The sequence below is a fragment of the Mustela nigripes genome, chromosome 6 (genome assembly GCF_022355385.1).
Source record: "Mustela nigripes isolate SB6536 chromosome 6, MUSNIG.SB6536, whole genome shotgun sequence".
In the NCBI taxonomy this organism is placed as follows: Eukaryota; Metazoa; Chordata; class Mammalia; order Carnivora; family Mustelidae; genus Mustela; species Mustela nigripes.
This window is the reverse complement of record NC_081562.1, coordinates 104,642,637-104,663,100: the sequence shown is the minus strand read 5'-3', so window position 1 is coordinate 104,663,100 and position 20,464 is coordinate 104,642,637. Positions and strand designations below refer to the sequence as shown.

Here is a 20,464-nt window from a genome sequence, read left to right as displayed (position 1 = left end):
TATTTATTTGTCAGAGAGAGAGCGAGAGCAAGCACAGGCAGACAGAGTGGAAGGCAGAGTCAGAGGGAGAAGCAGGCTCCCTGTGGAGCAAGGAGCCTGATGTGGGACTCGATCCCAGGACACTGGGATCACGACCTGAGCCGAAGGCAGCTGCTTAACCAACTGAGCCACCCAGGCGTCCCAAGAAAAAGTCTCTTAATTGTAAAAATTTTATCACATTTCAGAAACTAGTAGCCCAGTCAGAGTAACATTTTCTTTTTGAGAATTTGCTACTTTTTTTTTTAAGTCAATTACAATTTTATTTTATTTATTTTTAAAAAAGATTTTAGTTATTTATTTTACACAGAGACACAGGGAGAGAGGGAGCACAAGCAGGAGGAGTGGGAGAGGGAGAAGCAGGCTTCCGTCTGAGCAGGGAGCCCAATTTGAGCTCTATCTCAGGACCCTGGGATCGTGACCTGAGCCAAAGGCACATGCTTAATGACTGAGCCACCCAGGCGCCCTGTCTGCTACTTCTTGTTGTGAATTATTGTAGCTTGTTATCAGTGACTGTTTTAAGAAGGTAAGAGTTCGGGGACGCCTGGGTGGCTCAGTTGGTTGGACGACTGCCTTCGGCTCAGGTCATGATCCTGGAGTCCTGGGATCGAGTCCCACATTGGGCTCCCAGCTCCATGGGGAGTCTGCTTCTCCCTCTGACCTTCTCCTCGCTCATGTTCTCTCTCACTGTCTCTCTCTCAAATTAATAAATAGAATCTTAAAAAAAAAATAAAATAAAGAAGGTAAGAGTTCAGGCTGCTTCTTAAACCCTGATATTATTTTCTGATATGGGTAGGTGAATGCTTTACTGTTTTTAATTTTAGAAAATGCCTCTGAAAGTGACTGATAAAATCTCTTCCTCTTTTTTGTTGTTTTTATTTTGTTTTGTTTTGTATCCCTGTTCCCACTTTGCATTTAGGTGTACAGGACCAATCAGTGTGCTGGCGAGTTTGTTGTGACATTTCCTCGTGCCTATCATTCTGGATTTAACCAGGGCTACAACTTTGCTGAAGCTGTGAACTTCTGTACTGCTGACTGGGTCTGTTTTATAGCAAGTAGCTGTTGTACGTCTACTAACACCCCTGGAAAATGCATCTTAGTGGCCATATTTGCTTAGGTGGAGAGGGGAGGATTTATGAATATTTTATTTTTTATTTTTTTTAAGATTTTATTTATTTGAGAGAGAGAGAGAGAGCATGAGGGGAGAGAGGTCAGCGGGAGAAGCAGACTCCCTGTCGAGCAGGGAGCCCACTGCGGGACTCAATCCTGGGACTCCAGGATCGTGACCTGAGCCGAAGGCAGTCGCTTAACCAACTGAGCTACCCAGGTGCCCTTATGAATATTTTAGTAGAGACTGGAATGGTTGTTGTAATTTAGAGAATTCAGTTAGAGTTTCCATTGCAGTTTTTATTTGGAAGATTTTATAGTTCTCTACTTCTCATCCATTCATTCTTTTCCCCATTCTGTTTGAATTTTAAATGAGCACTTGTTAGTTTTTGAATCTTTCTTTTCTGAGAGACTGTCGTGGGGCGCCTGGGTGGCTCAGTGGGTTAAGCCGCTGCCTTCGGCTCAGGTCATGGTCTCAGAGTCCTGGGATCGAGCCCCACATCGGGCTCTCTGCTCAGCAGGGAGCCTGCTTCCTCCTCTCTCTGCCTGCCTCTCTGCCTGCTTGTGATCTCTGTCTGTCAAATAAATAAATAAAATCTCTGAGAGACTGTCGTGCCTCTAGTCTTTGCCTTCTCTGAGCAACTTAAGGATTTTATAATGACAACTAGATCTTTTCTTTTTGACAACTGGGTCTTTTTAAGAATTAATTTTACCTGTATTTTCAGGTATCTAACTTGGATTTTTATTTTAAAATACCCCTTTATTACTTCCCTTCTTATAGACAATTAAGTGATTTTATTCTTCCTACCATTTTATGTTTTTTTGCATTTCTTAAAAAAAAAACTTAAAGAGTAGCTATAGTACTGAGATCTCTTGTGGGATATACTTGTGTTTAACTGATAATGCCAAGGGTGCTGTGGTGAGTCGTTTAAGCATCTGACTTCAGCTCAGGTCATGATCCTGGAGTCTTGGATGGAGTCCTGCATCAGGCTCCCTGCTCAGGAGGGAGTCTGTTTCTCCCTTTTTCTTTACCCTTTCCCCTGCTTGTGCTCTCTCTTGCTCTCAAAGGAATAAATAAAATCTTTTAAAAAATAAAATAAATGATAATGCCAGTGATTGCTATTTTGCTTTTTTGTATGAGGTAGATATCAAAACGTGACTAGTTATGATTATGTCATGTTGGTTGGGAAAAGACTGCAAATTTATAATACACTCTTTGACTTTAGTTTTCATTTTGTGATCTTTTTTTGGTCTCCTCTCAATATTTGGGAGTTTTTGTTTTTATATTTTAAGAGAGAGAGAGAGCACCCTGAGGGAGAAGAGATCATTGTAGCAGGTTCCATGCTGAGCGCAGAGCCTGACATGTGGCTTGATCTCTTGTTGAGTTCAGGACCCTGAGATTACGACCTGAACAAAATCAAGAGTCAGATGCCAACCGACTGAACCATGCAGGTGTCCCAAGGGGGAGATATTTTTAGTAATAGTGGGTCTTGTGTTTTCTGTGGGCACATTAATTTATTAAATTCCATGATTCATGATTTCATGAATTTTTGTTTCCTTGGTTAATGAATGACGTGATGAGTAATCTTATTTGATCTAGTAATTTGAAACATTAGGCTTAGGAAGCAGTATGAGCAAGACTGAGCTTAGGACTTTCCCTTAGGTGTGAGGTCTATTTTTTAAAATTCAGCTAACCTTTATTAAAATGTTTATGATTTACTTCTTGGCTGGATGTAGTATAGGAAATAAAGATAATTCAGAAATGAATTCGAGATGGTTTCTGCCTTTAATGTGTTTGCTGTTATTGATGTGTGGCCTTTGGCAACTCTTTTAATTTCAGTGTGCCTAAGTTTTTTACCTTGTCTGTGAAGATACTAAGATTCTCTTAATAACCTCAAACAATTGAGATGGTATATGTAGAAATCCTTGAAACTCTTGAAAAGAAGAGATATGCTAGATATGAAAAATTATAGTAGCTTTAGATTTGGAATATGGTGATTGATGGTACTAAGTTTATAAGCCACAACAGATAATCAGTTCTATTTTATGTGGCTTCTTTACAGAGTATAATAATTAAGATCTTCATATTTTCTTGCTATTGTTAATCTATATAAAAAATGTTTAACAAGTAAATATTTATGAATTAGGAAATGGAAGAGTTGTGTGTTAATAGGATAATGCCTAAGTTCAGTATCATTATTTTCTTTGGAAAGATTCTTTCTTTCTTTTTTTTTTTTTTTTTTTTTTAGATTTTTTCTTTTTTATCTGACAGACACAGTGAGGGAGGGAACACAAGCAGGGGGAGTGGGAGAGGGAGAAGCAAGCTTCCTGCTGAGCAGGGACTGTGCCCGCCCCCCACCCCGCCAATGCAGGGCTCCATCCCAGAACTCTGGGATCATGACCTGAGCCAAAGGTAGACGCCTAAAGACTCAGCCAGCGGGGCACTCCGAAATACTGTTTCTTTAAAAGAGTAGGTGCGCCTGGGTGGCCCAGTTGGTTAAACATCCAACTCTGATTTTGGCTCAGGTCATGATCTCAGGGTCCTGAGTTCAAGCCCTGTATTGAGCTCTACACTGAAGGTGGAGCCTACGTAAAAAAGAAAACAAAAAACAAAAAAAGAGCATGGAAATAATGTTTGATTTAGAGATAGTCTTATATTCTCAAAATGTAATTCCTGTGATTGTCTTCTGCCTTTTTCAACATGGAGGTGAATTCTTAAAGGTTCTTAAAGGTCCATTTTCTTATTTTTTCTCTTTTATGTCATAGTTTTCAAATGTAAACTAAAACTCCCATTTAAACTACCCAGGTTTTCCTGCTGGACAGAAGGGTAGAAGTTGGTGAAAGATAGGAGGGAGGAAATGTGTGTGTATATATGTGTTTGTTTTATGTACAGGCATACATTGTTTTATTGCACTTTGCTTTATTACATTCCACACATAATTGCATTTTTTACAAATTGAGAGCTTGTGGCAACACTGTTTTGAGAGCAAGTCAGTTGGCACCGTTTTTCCAATAGCATTTATTCACTTCACGTCTCTGTATCACATTTTGGGAATTCTGGCAATATTTCAAACTTTTTTGTTATTATTTGTTCTGGTCTCTGTGATTAGAAATTACGTCTTAAAGTTCCGATGATGGTTAGCATTTTTTAGCAAGGAAGTATTTTTGAGTTAAGTTGTGTACATTGTTTTTTTAGACATAATGCTGTTGTACACTAAACACTACACTATAATGTAGACATAACTTTTATGTGTACTGGAAAAACAAATCATTCATTTTACTTACTTTATTGTGATACTTATTTATGGTGGTCTGGAACCCAACCCACAGTATCTCCAAGGTGTGCCTATGTAGTATAACCAGTATCATAATTTGGCTTAAAGCTTGATGGTTAAAGAAGTTTTCAGAATTTATCCTAAAAGGTGTATCTGATGATTATGAAAAGTGAGCATCTAGTGATTTGTTTATTCACTTAGGGAGAATAAAGTGTATAATCTTACGATTTCACTTGGATTCTCTTTAGACCAGACTGATCCTTTTAAAAGAATTTCTAGATGCTTTATATAAATTGTCTTTTGGTTTGGTTCTTATAATAAAAGTTAATATGAATTGTTGAAGGTAGTGCTTTTTTCCTCCCCTTTTCTTTCTTCTTCTTTTTTTTTAAACTTTTAATAACATCTCTGCTTTTTGGTCTGTGGAAACTTCCATGCTGAAGCTATCCACTTAACCCTTTATTACCTAAATGTTTTTTTTCTTTATTCTTTAAAGGCAGCTTATGTTAAAGTGGTCTAAAAGAGTTTGCTTTTTCATTTAAGTATCAAGGAACTGTACTTCTTGTTGTACATAATGAGTAGAGTAGAAAATCAATAGCTTAGGCTAGAAGCTTAGCATCTCAAATTATAGAAATTTTCTGTGGGAAGGCCTTTGAAATTCCTGCTGGGCCATAAAGATTTTATATTTACATTTCCTTTTATGTTCAAATGAAATTTGTTATTCTACCTTTTTTGGTAATAAAACAGAGGAGCTGTAGACTAAGTACTGGTTTTTGCTCTGGAATATGTTATAAGCAAGTAATTTAATTTGACAATTTTGTTTACAGTTGCCCATTGGACGTCAATGTGTTAATCACTACCGACGGCTAAGGCGCCACTGTGTCTTTTCCCATGAAGAACTCATTTTCAAGATGGCAGCAGATCCGGAATGCTTAGACGTGGGGCTGGCTGCCATGGTGTGCAAAGAATTGACTCTCATGACTGAAGAAGAGACAAGATTAAGAGAGTCTGTTGTACAAATGGTGAGTTTGTGGACCACATTTTCTCTATTTGATACAGCTCATGGAATATACTAAAAATTGAACTTGTAGAAAGAATCCATTTTCATCTTTGATTCCTTTAGAAGATGAGCACAAAAATCACACGTTGGGAGAAAGTGTGTGTGTGTGTGTATGTGTGTGTGTGTGTTTAAAGATTTATTTATTTTAGGGAGAGAGAGAGAAAGTATACAATGGAGTGGGGAGAGGGAGAGAGAATCTTAAGTGCACTCTGCTGCTGAGCACGAAGCTTGATACGGGGCTTGATCTCACAAGCTCAAGACCTGACCCGAAATCAAGAGTTGGGCGCTTAACCAACTGTGCCACCCAGGCACCCTGGAGAAGGTATATTTTTATTCTTGCTATTTTGGTTCTACAAAATGAACGGTTTTAGAAATCTTTATGTCACCTCTAGATTTTAAAAAATGGAATCCTGTCATGTAGAATTTCTTAGATATATTCCTTTTTTAAACCTTTTACATACAGTATTATTTCTTTAAATAAGAAAGTTCAGATCCTTTACTCTGAGCTTTGAAATGAATAAAACTTGTGCTTCTGGTGATTTCAACTGTCAGAGTGGACTGGTGGATTGATCTGTTTTTGTTTTGTTTTTCCCCTGGGATCCGCCTCCAGTTTGGAAGCCAGTTGAATTTCTTTCTTTCTTTTTTTTTTTTTAAAGCCAGTTGAATTTCTGATGGAGTTTCTTACAATGATGGTGGTTGGGCAGTGGAGTGGCCATACCATTCCCACAGGTGTTGGGATTTTGAATGCCTAAAATAAACTAAACCTTTGTCACAATCAAGTTAATGAACATATCACCTTCAAAAATTTTCTTAGGCCCCTGTATGATCCTTCCCTCTTGTCCCATTCCCCCTCTTCACTACTCCCACTCCACCCTCTTCCAGGAAGACACCAATCTGCTTTCTTTCTTGTGCCTTTTTAAAAAGTGTCTTACTTAAATTGAGTCATACAGTTGATACTTTTTGTTTAGTTTCTTTGACTTAACATACTTTGAGATTCATTTATGTATTTATGTATTAATTGTTTATTCTTTTTAATTGCCAAGTAGTAGTTGTAGTATTTTTTGTATGGATATACCACAGTGTATCTTCACTTACAAATGAACATTTTAGTTGTTTTCAGACTTTTTCCTGTTACCAGTTAAGCTGCTGTGAACATTTCTGAACAGATTTCTGTGTTGACATATATTTTCATTTTTCTTGATAAATACTAGGACTGGAATGACTGGGTCTTATGACATGTGTATGTTTAATTTTTTCTACAAACTGCCACACTGTATTCCAAAATAGTTTTTACAGTTCTGCCAGGAATATGAGAGTTCCACTTGTCCTGCAATCTCCCTGACACTTGGAATTTTAACTTCAGATTTTTTTTAAAGATTTTATTCACTTATTGAACAGAGAGAGAGAGCACACAAGCTGGGGGGAGAGGCAGAGTGAGAGAGAGAAGCAGGCTCCCAAAGAGCACGGATCCCAATGCAGGATTTGTTCCCAGGATCCCAGGATCATGACCTGAGCCTAAGGCAGACACTTAACCAACTGAACCACCCAGGCATTCCCAACTTTAAGTAGATACTCTTAATAGGTTTGTTGTGGTAGTTCATTGTGGCTTTAATTTTAATGACTAATGATGTTGGGTACCTACTAGGTGCTTATTTGCTGTCTGTATATCTTTTTAAAAAAATTTTTACTTATTTATTGGACAGACAGAGATCACAAGTAGGCAGAGAGGCAGGCATAGAGAGAGGAGGAAGCAGGCTCCCCACTGAGCAGAGAGCCCGAAGCGGGACTCGATCTCAGGACTCTAGGACCGTGACCTGAGCCAACGCAGAGGCTTTAATCCACTGAGCCACCCAGGTGCCCCACTGTCTATATATCTTTGAGGGAAGATTCTGTTCAGATCTTTTGGCCAACTTTTAAAACTTGGGTTCTTACTGAATTTTGAGGGTTCATTATATAGTCTAGATACAGATTCTTTACCAGATAGGTGATTTGAAAATATTTTCTTCCCGTCTGTGGCTTGTCTTTTCCTTTTCTTAATAGTATTTTTTTAAAAAATATTTTATTTATTTATTTGACAGAGAGAGAGAGATCACAAGTAGCAGAGAAGCAGGTGGGGGGGGTGGGGAGCAGGCTCCTCACTGAGCAGAGAGCCCAATGCGGGGCTCAATCCCAGGACCCTGAGATCATAACCTGAGCCGAAGGCAGAGGATTAACCCACTGAGCCACCCAGGTTCCCCTCTTAATAGTATTTTTTTGAAGAGCAGGAGTTCTTTGGTTTATCAATTCTTTCTTTTTTGGCTCGTGGCTTTTGGCTATACCTAAGAAATCTTTAATTCAAGATCATGAAGATTTTCTCCTGTGTTTCCCAGAAATTTTTTAGTTTTAGCTCATACATTTATGTGTATGGTCTGTTTCAAGTTAATTTTTGTATGTGGAATGAGGTATGGATCAGAGTTTATTTTCTTGCATATGTCACTTATGATTTCAAGCCCACTTATTAGATTACTAACTTGAGATCTCCTGTTTTGGCACAATTGGTTTTAGCTAACTTAATAACCAAGTAACCAAAAATAATAACAATTGGTAGGTTGAGAAGACACTTTATTTTTTGACATATCCCAAGTGGTAGAATGTAACAGAAACCTTGTTTCCTCTCAGTAAAATCAGAATTTTCTTGAAAACACCATTTTCAGTTAGAAAAGTTTATATAATCACAAAATTAAGGACTTTGTCTATTTTTAAAAAATTTCAAATAATGGGCTATCTTAGATTTGAAGAGTTTTGAGGAAATAAAGGTTTAAGCTGAAGAAAAATACTGTGGTAGATAGGAATTTGAATCTGAAAAGTAAAAGAAAAATCAATTTCACCATTCTTTTTATGGGCGTAAATGGGGGAAAAATCTTTAAACCAAAGCTATATATAGCTGTTTAAAGCTGTATAAAGCTATACATACTGCAAATGATGTAAATATTAATATTATAAGCTAATTATTTTTTAAAAGATTTTATTTTATTTATTTGACAGAGAGAGATCATAAGTAGGCAGAGAGGCAGGCAGAGAGAGAGGAGGAAGCAGGCTCCCTGCTGAGCAGAGAGCTGGATGTGGGCCTCGATCCCAGGACCCTAGATCATGACCTGAGCCAAGGCAGAGGCTTTAACCCACTGAGCCACCCAGGTGCCCCTAAGCTAATTATTTTTAAGAGTTTATGACCTTGGAAATTAGAGTTTTTGCTATATGGTCAGATTTTTTTTTCTAATTTGAATTACCTGTGATAAGAAACAAGAGGGTTGCCTGGGTGGTTCAGTCAGTTAAGTGTCTGCCTTGGCTCAGGTCATGATCTCAGGGTTCTGGGATTAAGTTCCGAGGTGGGCTCTCTGCTCAGTGGGGAGTCTGCTTCTCCCTCTTCTTTTGTCTCTCTGCCCGCTCATGCTTTCTCTCTCAAATAAATAAATAACTTTAAAAAAGAAGAAGAAGAAGAAAGAACAAGATAAAAGTGAGTCTTTTTGTTTTTTAAAAAATTTTTTTGAGAAAAATGAATTTATGACTTGATATAGTTAATATTCTCATGTTATATCTATATTCTTAAAAGATTTCTTTGCTTATTTTTTATTAGCCTTTTATATTTTATTATTTTTAAATTTTTATTTATTATTATTTATTTTTTTAAGATTTTACTTATTTGGGGCGCCTGGGCGGCTCAGTGGGTTAAAGCCTCTGCCTTCAGCCCATGTCATGATCTCAGGGTCCTGGGATCAAGCCCCGAATTGGACTCTCTTCCGCAGGGAGCCTGCTTCCTCCTCTCTCCCTGCCTACCTCTCTGCCTACTTGTGATCTCTCTCGGTCAAATAAATAAATAAAATCTTAAAAAAAATAAAAGAAAAAAAGAACTACCTGCTCTGCTAAAAAAGAGTAGGTAATTTAAAAAAAAAAAGATTTTATTTATTTATTTGATCGAGAGAGATCACAAGTAGATGGAGAGGCAGGCAGAGAGAGAGAGGGAAGCAGGCTCCCTGCTGAGCAGAGAGCCCGATGTGGGACTTGATCCCAGGACCCTGAGATAGCCGAAAGCAGCGGCTCAATCCACTGAGCCACCCAGGCGCCCCGCGGTTATTCATTTTTTTAATAAGACTGCCTTTTTATTTATTTTATTTTATTTTTTTTATTTATTTTTTTAAAGATTTTATTTATTTCACAGAGAGAGATCACAAGTAGACAGAGAGGCAGGCAGAGAGAGAGATGGAAGCAGGCTCCCTGCTGAGCAGAGAACCCGATGTGGGACTCGATCCCAGGACCCTGAGATCATGACCCGAGCCAAAGGCAGCAGCTTAACCCACTGAGCCACCCAGGCACCCAAGACTGTCTTTTTAGAGTAGTTGAAAGTTCACAGCAAAAAAAGGGAAAGGGGGGGGGGCGCCTGGGTGGCTCAGTGGGTTGGGCCGCTGCCTTCGGCTCAGGTCATGATCTCGCGGTCCTGGGATCGAGTCCCACATCGGGCTCTCTGCTCAGCGGGGAGCCTGCTTCCCTCTCTCTCTCTCTGCCTGCCTCTCTGCCTACTTGTGATCTCTCTCTGTCAAATAAATAAATAAAATCTTAAAAAAAAAAAAAAAAGGGAAAGGGTAGATTATAGAGATTTACTATATGTCTTCCATCACTACACATGCAGTGCCTTCTGCATTATCAGTGTCTCCTGCCAGAGTGGTACATTTGTTAAAATTTATGAACCTGCATTGATGCATCATAATCACCCAAAGTCTATAGTTCATATTGCAGTTCACTCTTGGTGTATATTCTTTGTGTTTAGATGAATATATAATGACATGTATCCATCATTATAGTATAGAGTATTTTTGCTTCACTAAAATTCCTCAATGTTTCATCTGTTTATCTCTGCCCACCCCCTTCCATTGGCAAATACTGATCTTTTTGCTATCTCTGTAGTTTTGTCTTTATATTGTATAGTTGAAATCATACAGTGTATAGTCTTCAGATTGCCTTTCATTTTTTCCATGTGAATGTCTAGTTGTTCCAGCATGATTTATTGAAAAGAATATCTTTGCTTCATTGTGTTGTCATCTTTGTGAAAGATCAGTTGACTGTATTTATGTGAGTCTGTTTCTACATCCTCTGTTGTGTCCATTGATTGATTTGTCTATTCCTTTGTAATACCATGTAATCTTCATTACTACTGTAGCTTTATAATGTTTTAAAATTTTTATTGATTTTTTATTTGAGTATAGTTGACACACAGTTTAGTGTACAATTTATCTAAGTCTTAGAGTCAGATAGTATTAGTCTTCTGACTTTGTTCTTCTGCAGTATTGAACCATTATGAGTCTTTTACTTTTCCATATAAACTTTAGAATACTTTATCAATATCCATGGGGATTTTGATTTTGATTGTACTAGATTTATAGATTAAGTGGGTAGAACTGACAACTTGACAACACCGAACATGGAACACCTCTATCCATGAACATGGAACACCTCTCCATTTATTTAGCTCTTTGATTTTGTCCATAGGAGTTCTGTAGTTTTTTTTTCTTGTATGTATTCTGTTAGATACCTAAGTATTTCATTTTTGGAGGGTGCTAATATAAGTAGTAATTTGTTTTTAATATCAAATTCCACTTGTTTATTACTGGTATATAGAAAAGAGATTGAATTGAATCCTAACCTTGTATCTGTGTAACCTTGCTATTATTGCTTATTAGTTCCAGGAGTGTTTTTGTCAGTTCTTTCAGATTTTCTGCATGATGATCTTATGATCCATGAGCAAAGATGGTTTGGTTTCTTTCTTCCCAGTCTGTATCCTTTTTATTTCCTGTTCTTGTCTTACTGTATTAACTAGGCCTTCCTGTTGAAAAGGAGTGGTGGGAGGGAACATTTTTGTCTTATTCTTGGTCTTAGTAGAAAAATTTATTAGGAATGGGTATCAAGTGGTTTTTCTGCATCTGTTGATAGAATCATGTGGCAGGGTTTGAGAGGATTGACTCTAATTTTGAAAAGTTCTAATTGTTGCATACTTGGGATGAATTCCACTTAATTTGGTTATGTAATTCTTAATATATACTGTTGGACTCAACTTGCTAGTTTTATTGAAGATTTTTGCATCTATGTTCATGAGAGATACTGGCCTGTAGTAGTTTTGGTAGCTGGATAATGTTGGCTTCATAGAATGAGTTAAATGTTTTCTCTGCTTCTGTCCTCTGAAAGAGTATTGAGAATTGGCTTAATTTCTTCTGTAAATGTTTGGTAGAATTCACCAATAAACCCATTTGGGACTGGTGTTTTTTGTTTTGGAAGGTTATTAACTATTGATTTGATTTCCTCAATAGATATATAGAGCTATTCAGATATTGCAAGTGTGTGTGTGTGTGTGTGTGTGTGTGTGAGAGAGAGAGAGAGAGAGAGAGAGAGAGAAAGAGAAATTTGACATTATCTTTCCAGGAATTGGTCCATTTCATCTGGTCATGAAATTTGTGGGCATAGAGTTGTTTATAGTATTCTTGAATTATCCTTTCAGTATCCATGGGATCTATAGCAATGACCGCTTTTTTAATTTCTGATTTTAGTAATTTGTGTCCTGTTTGTTTGTTTTTCCCCCAGCTAGAGGCTTATCAGCATCATTGACCTTTCTTAGGACCAGTTTTTGGTTTTATTGATTTTTTTCTCTACTCATTTCCCTTTTTTCATTTCACAAATTTCTGCTCTAATTCTTTTTTTTTTTTAAGATTTTACTTATATATTTATTTTAGAGAGAGTACAGGCAGAGTGAGGGACAAAGGGAGAGGGAGAACTTCAAGCAGACTACACGCTGAACACAGAGCCCAACACAGGGCTTGATCTCATGACTCTCAGATCATGACCTGAGACAAAATTAGGAGTTGGATACATAACCAACTGAACCACCCAGACACCGTGCCCCTCTTGTGCTTATTTGGATTTAATTTGGTCTTCTTTTTCTGGTTTCCTAAAGTGGAAACTAAGGTTATTCATTTTATGTATATTTATTTAAAATGGAATTCCTTGGGGTGCCTGGCTGGCTTAGTCTATAGAGTGTGACTCTTGATTTTGGGGTTGCAAATTTGAGCCCCATGTTGGGTGTAGAATTACTTAAAAATAAAATCTTTTTAAAAAGTGGGGGAATTCCTTTCTCATTGCCTGGTGTCTATTGAAGCTTGAAATTTAAGCATAGGTACACTTCATTTTAATGTACCTTTGCTCTATTGTGCTTCATAAATACTGTGATTTTTACATATTGAAAGTTTGCGGTAACCTTGCAGTAAGCAAATTTATTGTCCCATTTTTCCAACAACATTTGCTCACTTTGTGTCTGTATGTCATGTTTGGTAATTCTCACAATATTTCAGACTTTTTACTTTATATCATTTATTTATTTTGTTTATTTTTATTTATCTCATAATATACAGTGTTATTTTAGTTTCCAGGTGTACAATATAGCAATTCAACAATTCTGTACATTACTCGGTGCTCATCACCATAAGTGTACTCTTTTTTTTTTTTTTTAAAGATTTTATTTATTTATTTGAGGGAGTGACAGTGAGAGAGAGCATGAGCAAGGAGAAGGTCAGAGGGAGAAGCAGACTCCCCGTGGAGCTGGGAGCCCGATGCGGGACTCGATCCCGGGACTCCAGGATCATGACCTGAGCCGAAGGCAGTTGTCCAACCAACTGAGCCACCCAGGCGTCCCCATAAGTGTACTCTTAATCCCCTTTACCCATCCCTCCTGCCCCATCTCTCTTCTGGTAAGCACCAATTTATTCTCTGTATTTAGTAGAATCTGGGGCACTCTTCATGTCAAAGTCATGAGTTTGAGCCCCATGCTGGGTGTATAAAGCTTACTTAAAAAAAGAAAGTGGAATACCCTTAATAGAGTCTTTCTGATTTGTTAGTTTCTTTTTTTCTTTGTTTTGTTTCTTAAATTCCACATATGAATGAAATCAGATGGTATTTGTCTTTCTCCAACTGATTTATATTACTTAGGATTATATCCTCTAGGTCCATCCATGTTATTGCAAATGGCAAGTTATCATTCTTTTTTTGTGGATGAGTAATATTCCAGTGTATATATACCACATCGTCTTTATCCATTCATTTATCAGTGAACACTTGAGTTGCTTCCATGATTTGGCTATTATAAATACTGCTGTAATAAACATAGGGGTGCATATATCTTTTAAAATTAGTGTTTTCATATTCTTTGGGTAAATACCGAGTAATGCATCTACTAGATCATATGGTGATTCTGTCTTTGATTTTCTGAGGAACCTCCGTATTTTTCCACAGTGGCTGCATCAGTTTTCATTTCCACTAATAGTGCATGACTGTTTCTTTTTCTCCACGTCCTTGCTGACACTTGTTTCTTGTATTTTTAATTTTAATAATTCTGATAAATGTGAGATGATATATCGTGTTTTTTTTAAGAATTTTTTTTTTTTTTTTTTTTAAAGATTTTACTCATTTATTTGACAGAGAGAAATTACAAGTACACTGAGAGGCAGGCAGAGAGAGAGAGAGAAGGAAGCAGGCTCCCTGCTGAGCAGAGAGCCCCATGCGGGACTCGATCCCAGGACCCTGAGATCATGACCTGAGCCGAAGGCAGCGGCTTAACCCACTGAGCCACCCAGGCGCCCTTTTTTAAGAATTTTTAAAAAAAATTTTATTTCTGATATATCATGGTTTTAATTTGCATTTCTCTGATAAATGATGTTGAGCATCTTTTCATGTGTCTCTTTACCATCTCTGTGTCTTTGGAGAAATGTCTGTTCATGTCTTCTGCCCTTTTTTGGTAGGGGTCGTGTGGTGGAGCCTAACGTGGGGGTTGAACTCACAAACATGAGATCAAGACCTGAGCTGAGATCAAGAGTCAGATGCTTAACCCACTAAACCACCCAGGCACCCCTCCCCATTTTTTAATTGGTCAGATTTTTCATTATTATATTTGTTGTGGTCATTTTGATGAGTGATCTTTGATGTTACTGTTGTCATTATTTTGGGTGCCATGACCTGTGCTTATATAACAGTGAAATTATTATTATTAGATAAATGATAACTTATTAGGTAAATGTTTTATCTACCAACTGGCTGTTTCCTCATTCTTTGTTCTTTGAGACACAACAATATTGAAGTTAGGCCAATTAATAACCCTACAATGGCCTTTTAAGTGTTCAAGTGGAAGAGTCACATGCCTCTCACTTCGATCAGAAACTAAAAATGCTTAAGCTTCATGAGGAAAGCATGTGGGAAGCCTAGATGAGTCAAAAGCTTGGCTTCTTGTGCCAGAGTTAGCCAGGTTGTGAATGCAGACGAAAATTTCTTAAAGGAAATTAAAAGTACTACTCTAATGAACACATGAACAATAAGAAACTATAAGAGCCTCATTGCTGATGTAGTGAAAGTTTTAGTGATCTGGATAAAAGATGGAGCCAGCTACAGTATTTTCTTATGCCAAAGCCTAATCCATAGCAAGGCCCTAACTCCTCAGTTTTATGTAGGCTAGGAGTGGTAAAGAAGCTACAGAGGTTTGAAGCTAGCAGAGTTTGGTTCGTGAAGCTAGCAGAGGTTGGTTCAAAGAAGTCATCTCTATACCACAGAAATGCAAGGTGAAGCAGCAAGTGCTGATGTCGAAGTTGGCACGAGTTTATTCAGATCTAGCTGAAGTCAGTGAAGGTGGCTACGCTAAGTACAGATGTTCAGTGTATAAGAAACCGCCTTCTGTTGGAAGAAGATGCCATCTAGGACTTTGTTAGCTAGAGAGAAATGAATGCCCTTCAGAGTTTCCAAGGAGAGGCTGACTATCTTGTTAGGGGCTAATACAGCTCATGACTTCAGGTTGAAGCCAGTGCTTATTTACTATTCTGAAAAGCAGAGTCCTTAAGAATTAGCTGAATCTACTCTGTGTCCTGTAACTGGAACAACAAAGCCTGGATGACAGCACATTTGTTTACAAATGGTCTAGACCTAGTTTGCCATGCTGCAAACAGGACATCTGTTCTGCAACCTATGGATCAAGGAGTAATTCAACTTTAAAAGTCTTATTATTTAAGGAATATTTTGTAAGGCTGTAGTTGCCATGATAGTGAGTGATTCATGTGATGGACCCAGGCAGAATAAATTGGAAACCTTCTGGAAAAGGTTCACCATTCTAGATTCTATTAAGAATATCCCTGATAGGGGCGCTTGGGTGGCTCAGTGGGTTAAAACCTCTGCCTTTGGCTCAGGTCATGATCCCAGGATCCTGGGATCAAGCCCCGCATCGGGCTCTCTGCTCGGCGGGGAGCCTGCTCCCCTTCCTCTCTCTCTGCCTGCCTCTCTGCCTACCTGTGATCTCTGTCTATCAAATAAATAAATAAATAATCTTAAAAAAAAAAAAAAGAATATCCCTGATAGATGAGGCAAGGCCTGAATATCAATATGAACAGGAGTTTGGAAGAAGCTGATTGCAGTCTTGGCTTGGATGACTTTGAGTATTCAAGACTTCAGTGAAGGAGATAACTGCAGATGGTGGAAGTAGCAAAACTAGAATTAGAAGTGGAGCCTGAAGATGGGACTGAATTGTTACAATCTCATGATGAAACTTGAGCAGTTGAGGAGTTGCTTCTTATGGACAAGCAGAGAAAGTAATTTCCAGAGATGAAGTCTGCTGGTGAAGATGCTGTGAAGGTTATTGAAATGACAGTAAAGAATTTAGAATATTACATAAACTTAGTGGATAGTGCAGTGGCAGGATTGTGAGAGGATTGACTCCAGTTGTTTTTTTTTTTTTTTTTTTTTGACTCCAGTTTTGAAAGAAGTTCTAATTGTGTGTAAAATGCTATCTGACAGCATTGTATTCTTCAGAAAAGTCACACGTGAAAGAAGCAGTTGATGTGGCAGACTCTGTTGTTATTGTTGTCCACCAATTGAGCCAGCCAGGTGTCCCAGACTCTTGTTTTATTTTAAGAAATTGCCACAGCCACCCCAACCTTCATCAACCATCCCCCTGGTCAGGCAGCAGCCCGAGTGACATGGAGGTAAGACCCTCCACCAGTGAAAAGCTCAAATGATATTGAGCATTTTTTAGCAAGAGTTTTTAAATTAAGGTATATACATTGCTTTTTTAGGCATAATACTATTGCATATTTAATAGGCTGCAGTATAGGGTAAATATAACTTTTTTATATGTGCTGAGAAACCAGAAAGTTCATTTGACTTATTTTATTATGATACTTGTTTTATTATTGTGGTCTGAAACAAAACCCACAATATCTCCAAGGTCTGCCTGTACATTGGTGGAGACTCATGAAGTCGGTTTTTGTGGTATAGTCTCATTTCAGGTTTAATTAATGGGGTATCGTTTTTCCTTGTTCTGCAGTAATTTGAGTATTGCATCTCTTGATCATTTTATTTATTGTTTGATCACATTTCTTTAAGGACTCTTCCTGTAAACTCAACTTCTTCTTATGCCCTTGAGACTCTAATCTCAACCCTTTCTTTGCATATTGTGCCCTTGTCTTTCCTATCTTGAAGAAAGTTTTCATTTTTTTCCTACCAAAAAACTCGAGTGGTTTTTCTGTGGCCAGTGCCCTTGTTTCCTTTTTATCCCTTCATTGTCACTGTCATTCTGAAATTCTCAGAATTTGTTAGTGATTTTATTGCCAAAATCTAGTTGCTCTTTGTCTTTTATCCCCATGACCTCTTTGTTGCACTACATTTTGCTTCTTTGTTCCTTTCCCTAACACTTGCCTACTGTTTCTTGCACCTGATAACACTTGCAGTCGCTTTAAAAAAAAAAAAAAAAAAAAAAAAAAGATTTATTTATTTATTTTAGAGAGACAACGAGCTGGGGGAGAGACAGGGAGAGGGAGCGAGAGAATCCATAAGCAGACTCCCTGCTGAGCATGGAGCCCAACTTGGGGCTCCATCCCAGGACCCTGAGATCATGACCCAAGTTGAAACCAAGAGTCAGCCTCTCAACCAAGTCACCCAGGTGCCCCTTGCCAGTCACTTTTAATTATTTTCCTCATCTTCAATTGCCAGTGTTTGCAGGGTGCAGCCTTTGACCTTTTATTGTTTTCTTTTCGTGCTACTTTACGAGGAATTCTTAGCTTTCCTTAGGATTTTTACCTCTTTTTCAATTACTACCTTGTGGTTTCATTTCTCAGGTTTTGATATTTCCTCCTAGTTTATGCAAACACAGGAATTATTGTCACTCTGAAAGAGGTGTCATATCCAGTCACCCATTTGTAATCCAAGTTTCCCTGGGAGACATTTCTGTTTAGTTTTTTGTCATCTTACTTTCAGCATCTGAGATAGAATATCATCTCCTCTCCATCTGTCCTTTCACAGACCACTTTACTAATTCCCAATAAGTTTCAGGATCATTATTTTAAAAACTTGATGTGATCCTTGACTCATCCGTCTCTTTCACAGTCATCTGCTATCTCGTTTGAAGTTTTTACTTGGGCAGTGTCTCATTAATTCCACTCCCACCCCCCTTTTCTTTACTGCTACCGTTTGGTTTCATTCCTTAATTTTCTCACCTTGATTATTTCAAATAGCCTTTTAATTTGTATCTCTTTTTTCTTCTCTCTGTTCTCTCCTAATAATTTATAATTTTCTTAGTTATATAATGTTGAAAAGTATTATAAGGAAAAATTGTTCTGTGATAGCAAAGCTTGGGAAATGGTAGATTAAGAAAAAACTACTTGGGGGGCGTGGTGCCTGGGTATCTCAGTGGGTTGGGCCTCTGCCTTCAGCTCAGGTCATGATCTCTGGGACCTGGGGTGGAGCCCCGAATCAGCCTCTCTGCTTAGCGGGAAGCCTGCTTCCTCCTCTCTCTGCCTGCCTCTCTGCCTACTCTCTCTTTGTCAAATAAATTAAAAATCTTCAAAAAAAAAAAGAAAAAACTTGGGGATAAAGAAGTAATGATTCCTTACTGTAAAACTTCTATGATATGCTGGTGTTCATTGTTAATCTCTTAAATTGGGAGTATATGGGTAATACATAGCGTTTTCCCATAGACAATTTATTTGATTTTTTTGCAGAGTATCTTCTAGGGCTAGGGGTTCCTGGAGCATACTTTAGGATCTGGTGTAAAATTTATTTGAGACAGAGACAGACAGACAGACAGAAAGTGAGTGGCAGGGGGTGGGGGCCTCGGGGCAGAGAGAGGGAGAATCCCAAGCCATTTTAACCAACTGAACCATGCAGGTGCCCCAGATTTCTTGATGTATTAATATCCTGTTTGCCAGCTGTTCTGAAGCTGTGTAAATTCTTAGAAGCTCAGAAATACCTGCAGTGCATTTTGGAACCATTTTTACATGAAATAATTTTTAAAAAAGATTTTATTTTATTTATTTGTCACAGAGAGAGAGAGAGAGAGATAAAGAAAGCACAAGCAGGGGAGCAGCAGGCAGAGGGAGAAGCAGGCTCCCCACTGAGCAGGGAGCCTGGTTCTGGATCTTGGGATCATGACCTGAATTGAAGGCAGGCACTTAACTGACTGAGCCACCCAGGCTTCCCTACATGAAATAATTTTTAAAGCAAATATTAAAGGCTAATATCAGAAATGGGAAGATATGGGTGTATGGTTAAGAGACATGTAGATTAAAACCAATATCAAAAACAAGATCTGTTTTGTAAGAACTGAATTGTGTCTGCCAGTGAATAAATTATTGTGTTTTTACCTTGGGTAAAAGTTTGCTTTCATAGGGAAATTAGGTTTATAAGTACCTTGCTTACACAAGTAGTGACTCTAAAGAGAACCCTTGTATATTAAATGGAAGTCTTTATAAAATGCACTTCAAATGCTCTTATTTTCTTAAGCTGGCAGACTGAATTTAATTACCTTTCTTTTTGATGTCTTGCTGAAGTAGATTATATTTTGATTTGCATAGTTGAAGTAATTTTTACTACTTTATCTTTGCATATATTTGTATTTATCCAGGTTATTTTGAGATCATTGATTACTAATATATTTATATTCAAGATTCAAGGGTATATTATCCCTCGGACCAAAAAAAAAAAATAGGGGGGTGCGGAGCCTGGGTGGCTCAATGGGTTAAAGCCTCTGCCTTCGGCTCAGGTCATGTTCTCGGGGTCCTGGGATCCAGCCCCACATCAGGTTCTCTGCTCGGTGGGGAGCCTCCTTTCCCCCTCTCTCTGCCTCTCTGCCTACTTGTGATTTTTCTCTGTCAAATAAATAAATAAAATCTTAAAAAAATTTTTTTAATTGATGTTTTTCTTGCTTTAAGGAGAAGACAAAATCATATGAAACAAAATATATAGCTTCATGAATTGTTATATAGTAAACTTTGCTGTCATCACAATTCTAGTCAAGAAATAGAACTTTGTAAAAAAAAAAAAATAGAACTTTGTTAGCCACCCCCAAATTGTCTCCCAATTACAATTTCCCTCCCTCTCCTCAAAAATGACTACTTTGACCTTTGTAGTAAGTTCCCTGAATTTAAAAAATAGTTCTATCAGTCAACTGTGTATTCTTGCACACAAAGGTTTAATGTTTCCCATTTAAAAAAAATTAAGAATGATTAATTTTAGAAAGTATTTTGATGATGTGCCATTGTACCCCTCGTGTTTATATCTTAAGTCAGATTTACCTGTAGAAGAAAATTTAATAACTCTTAAGTTCTGATGCTTGAGAGCTTGTAAAGACTTGATGTAGTGACATGAATTGTTTTTCAGGGCGTCCTGATGTCAGAAGAAGAAGTGTTTGAACTTGTTCCTGATGATGAGCGACAGTGTTCAGCGTGCAGAACCACGTGTTTTCTCTCTGCTCTCACATGCTCCTGTAATCCTGAACGCCTTGTGTGTCTCTACCATCCAACTGATCTGTGCCCCTGCCCCATGCAGAAGAAATGTCTTAGGTATCCTTAAGTTTCTTGTAAAACTTGTTACTTCTTTTAAAAAACCGAGTGCACTGTTCTTTGTAATTCCCCTTTCCCAAGTGTGCACTGGGAACTTTTCTTTG

General features: G+C 37.9%; 1 protein-coding gene across 2 annotated transcripts in view; it reads left to right on the top strand.

Annotated features, from left to right (window-relative positions):
• The window catches only part of KDM5A (lysine demethylase 5A), a 99,215-nt gene that overhangs the window by 39,352 nt on the left and 39,399 nt on the right, over positions 1-20,464 (top strand). For both annotated transcript variants that reach the window (XM_059403850.1, XM_059403849.1), the window contains exons 13-15: positions 956-1,075; positions 5,243-5,437; positions 20,179-20,360. In XM_059403850.1, the coding sequence (XP_059259833.1) occupies positions 956-1,075; positions 5,243-5,437; positions 20,179-20,360 (497 nt within the window). The remainder of the gene's footprint in view (positions 1-955; positions 1,076-5,242; positions 5,438-20,178; positions 20,361-20,464) is intronic.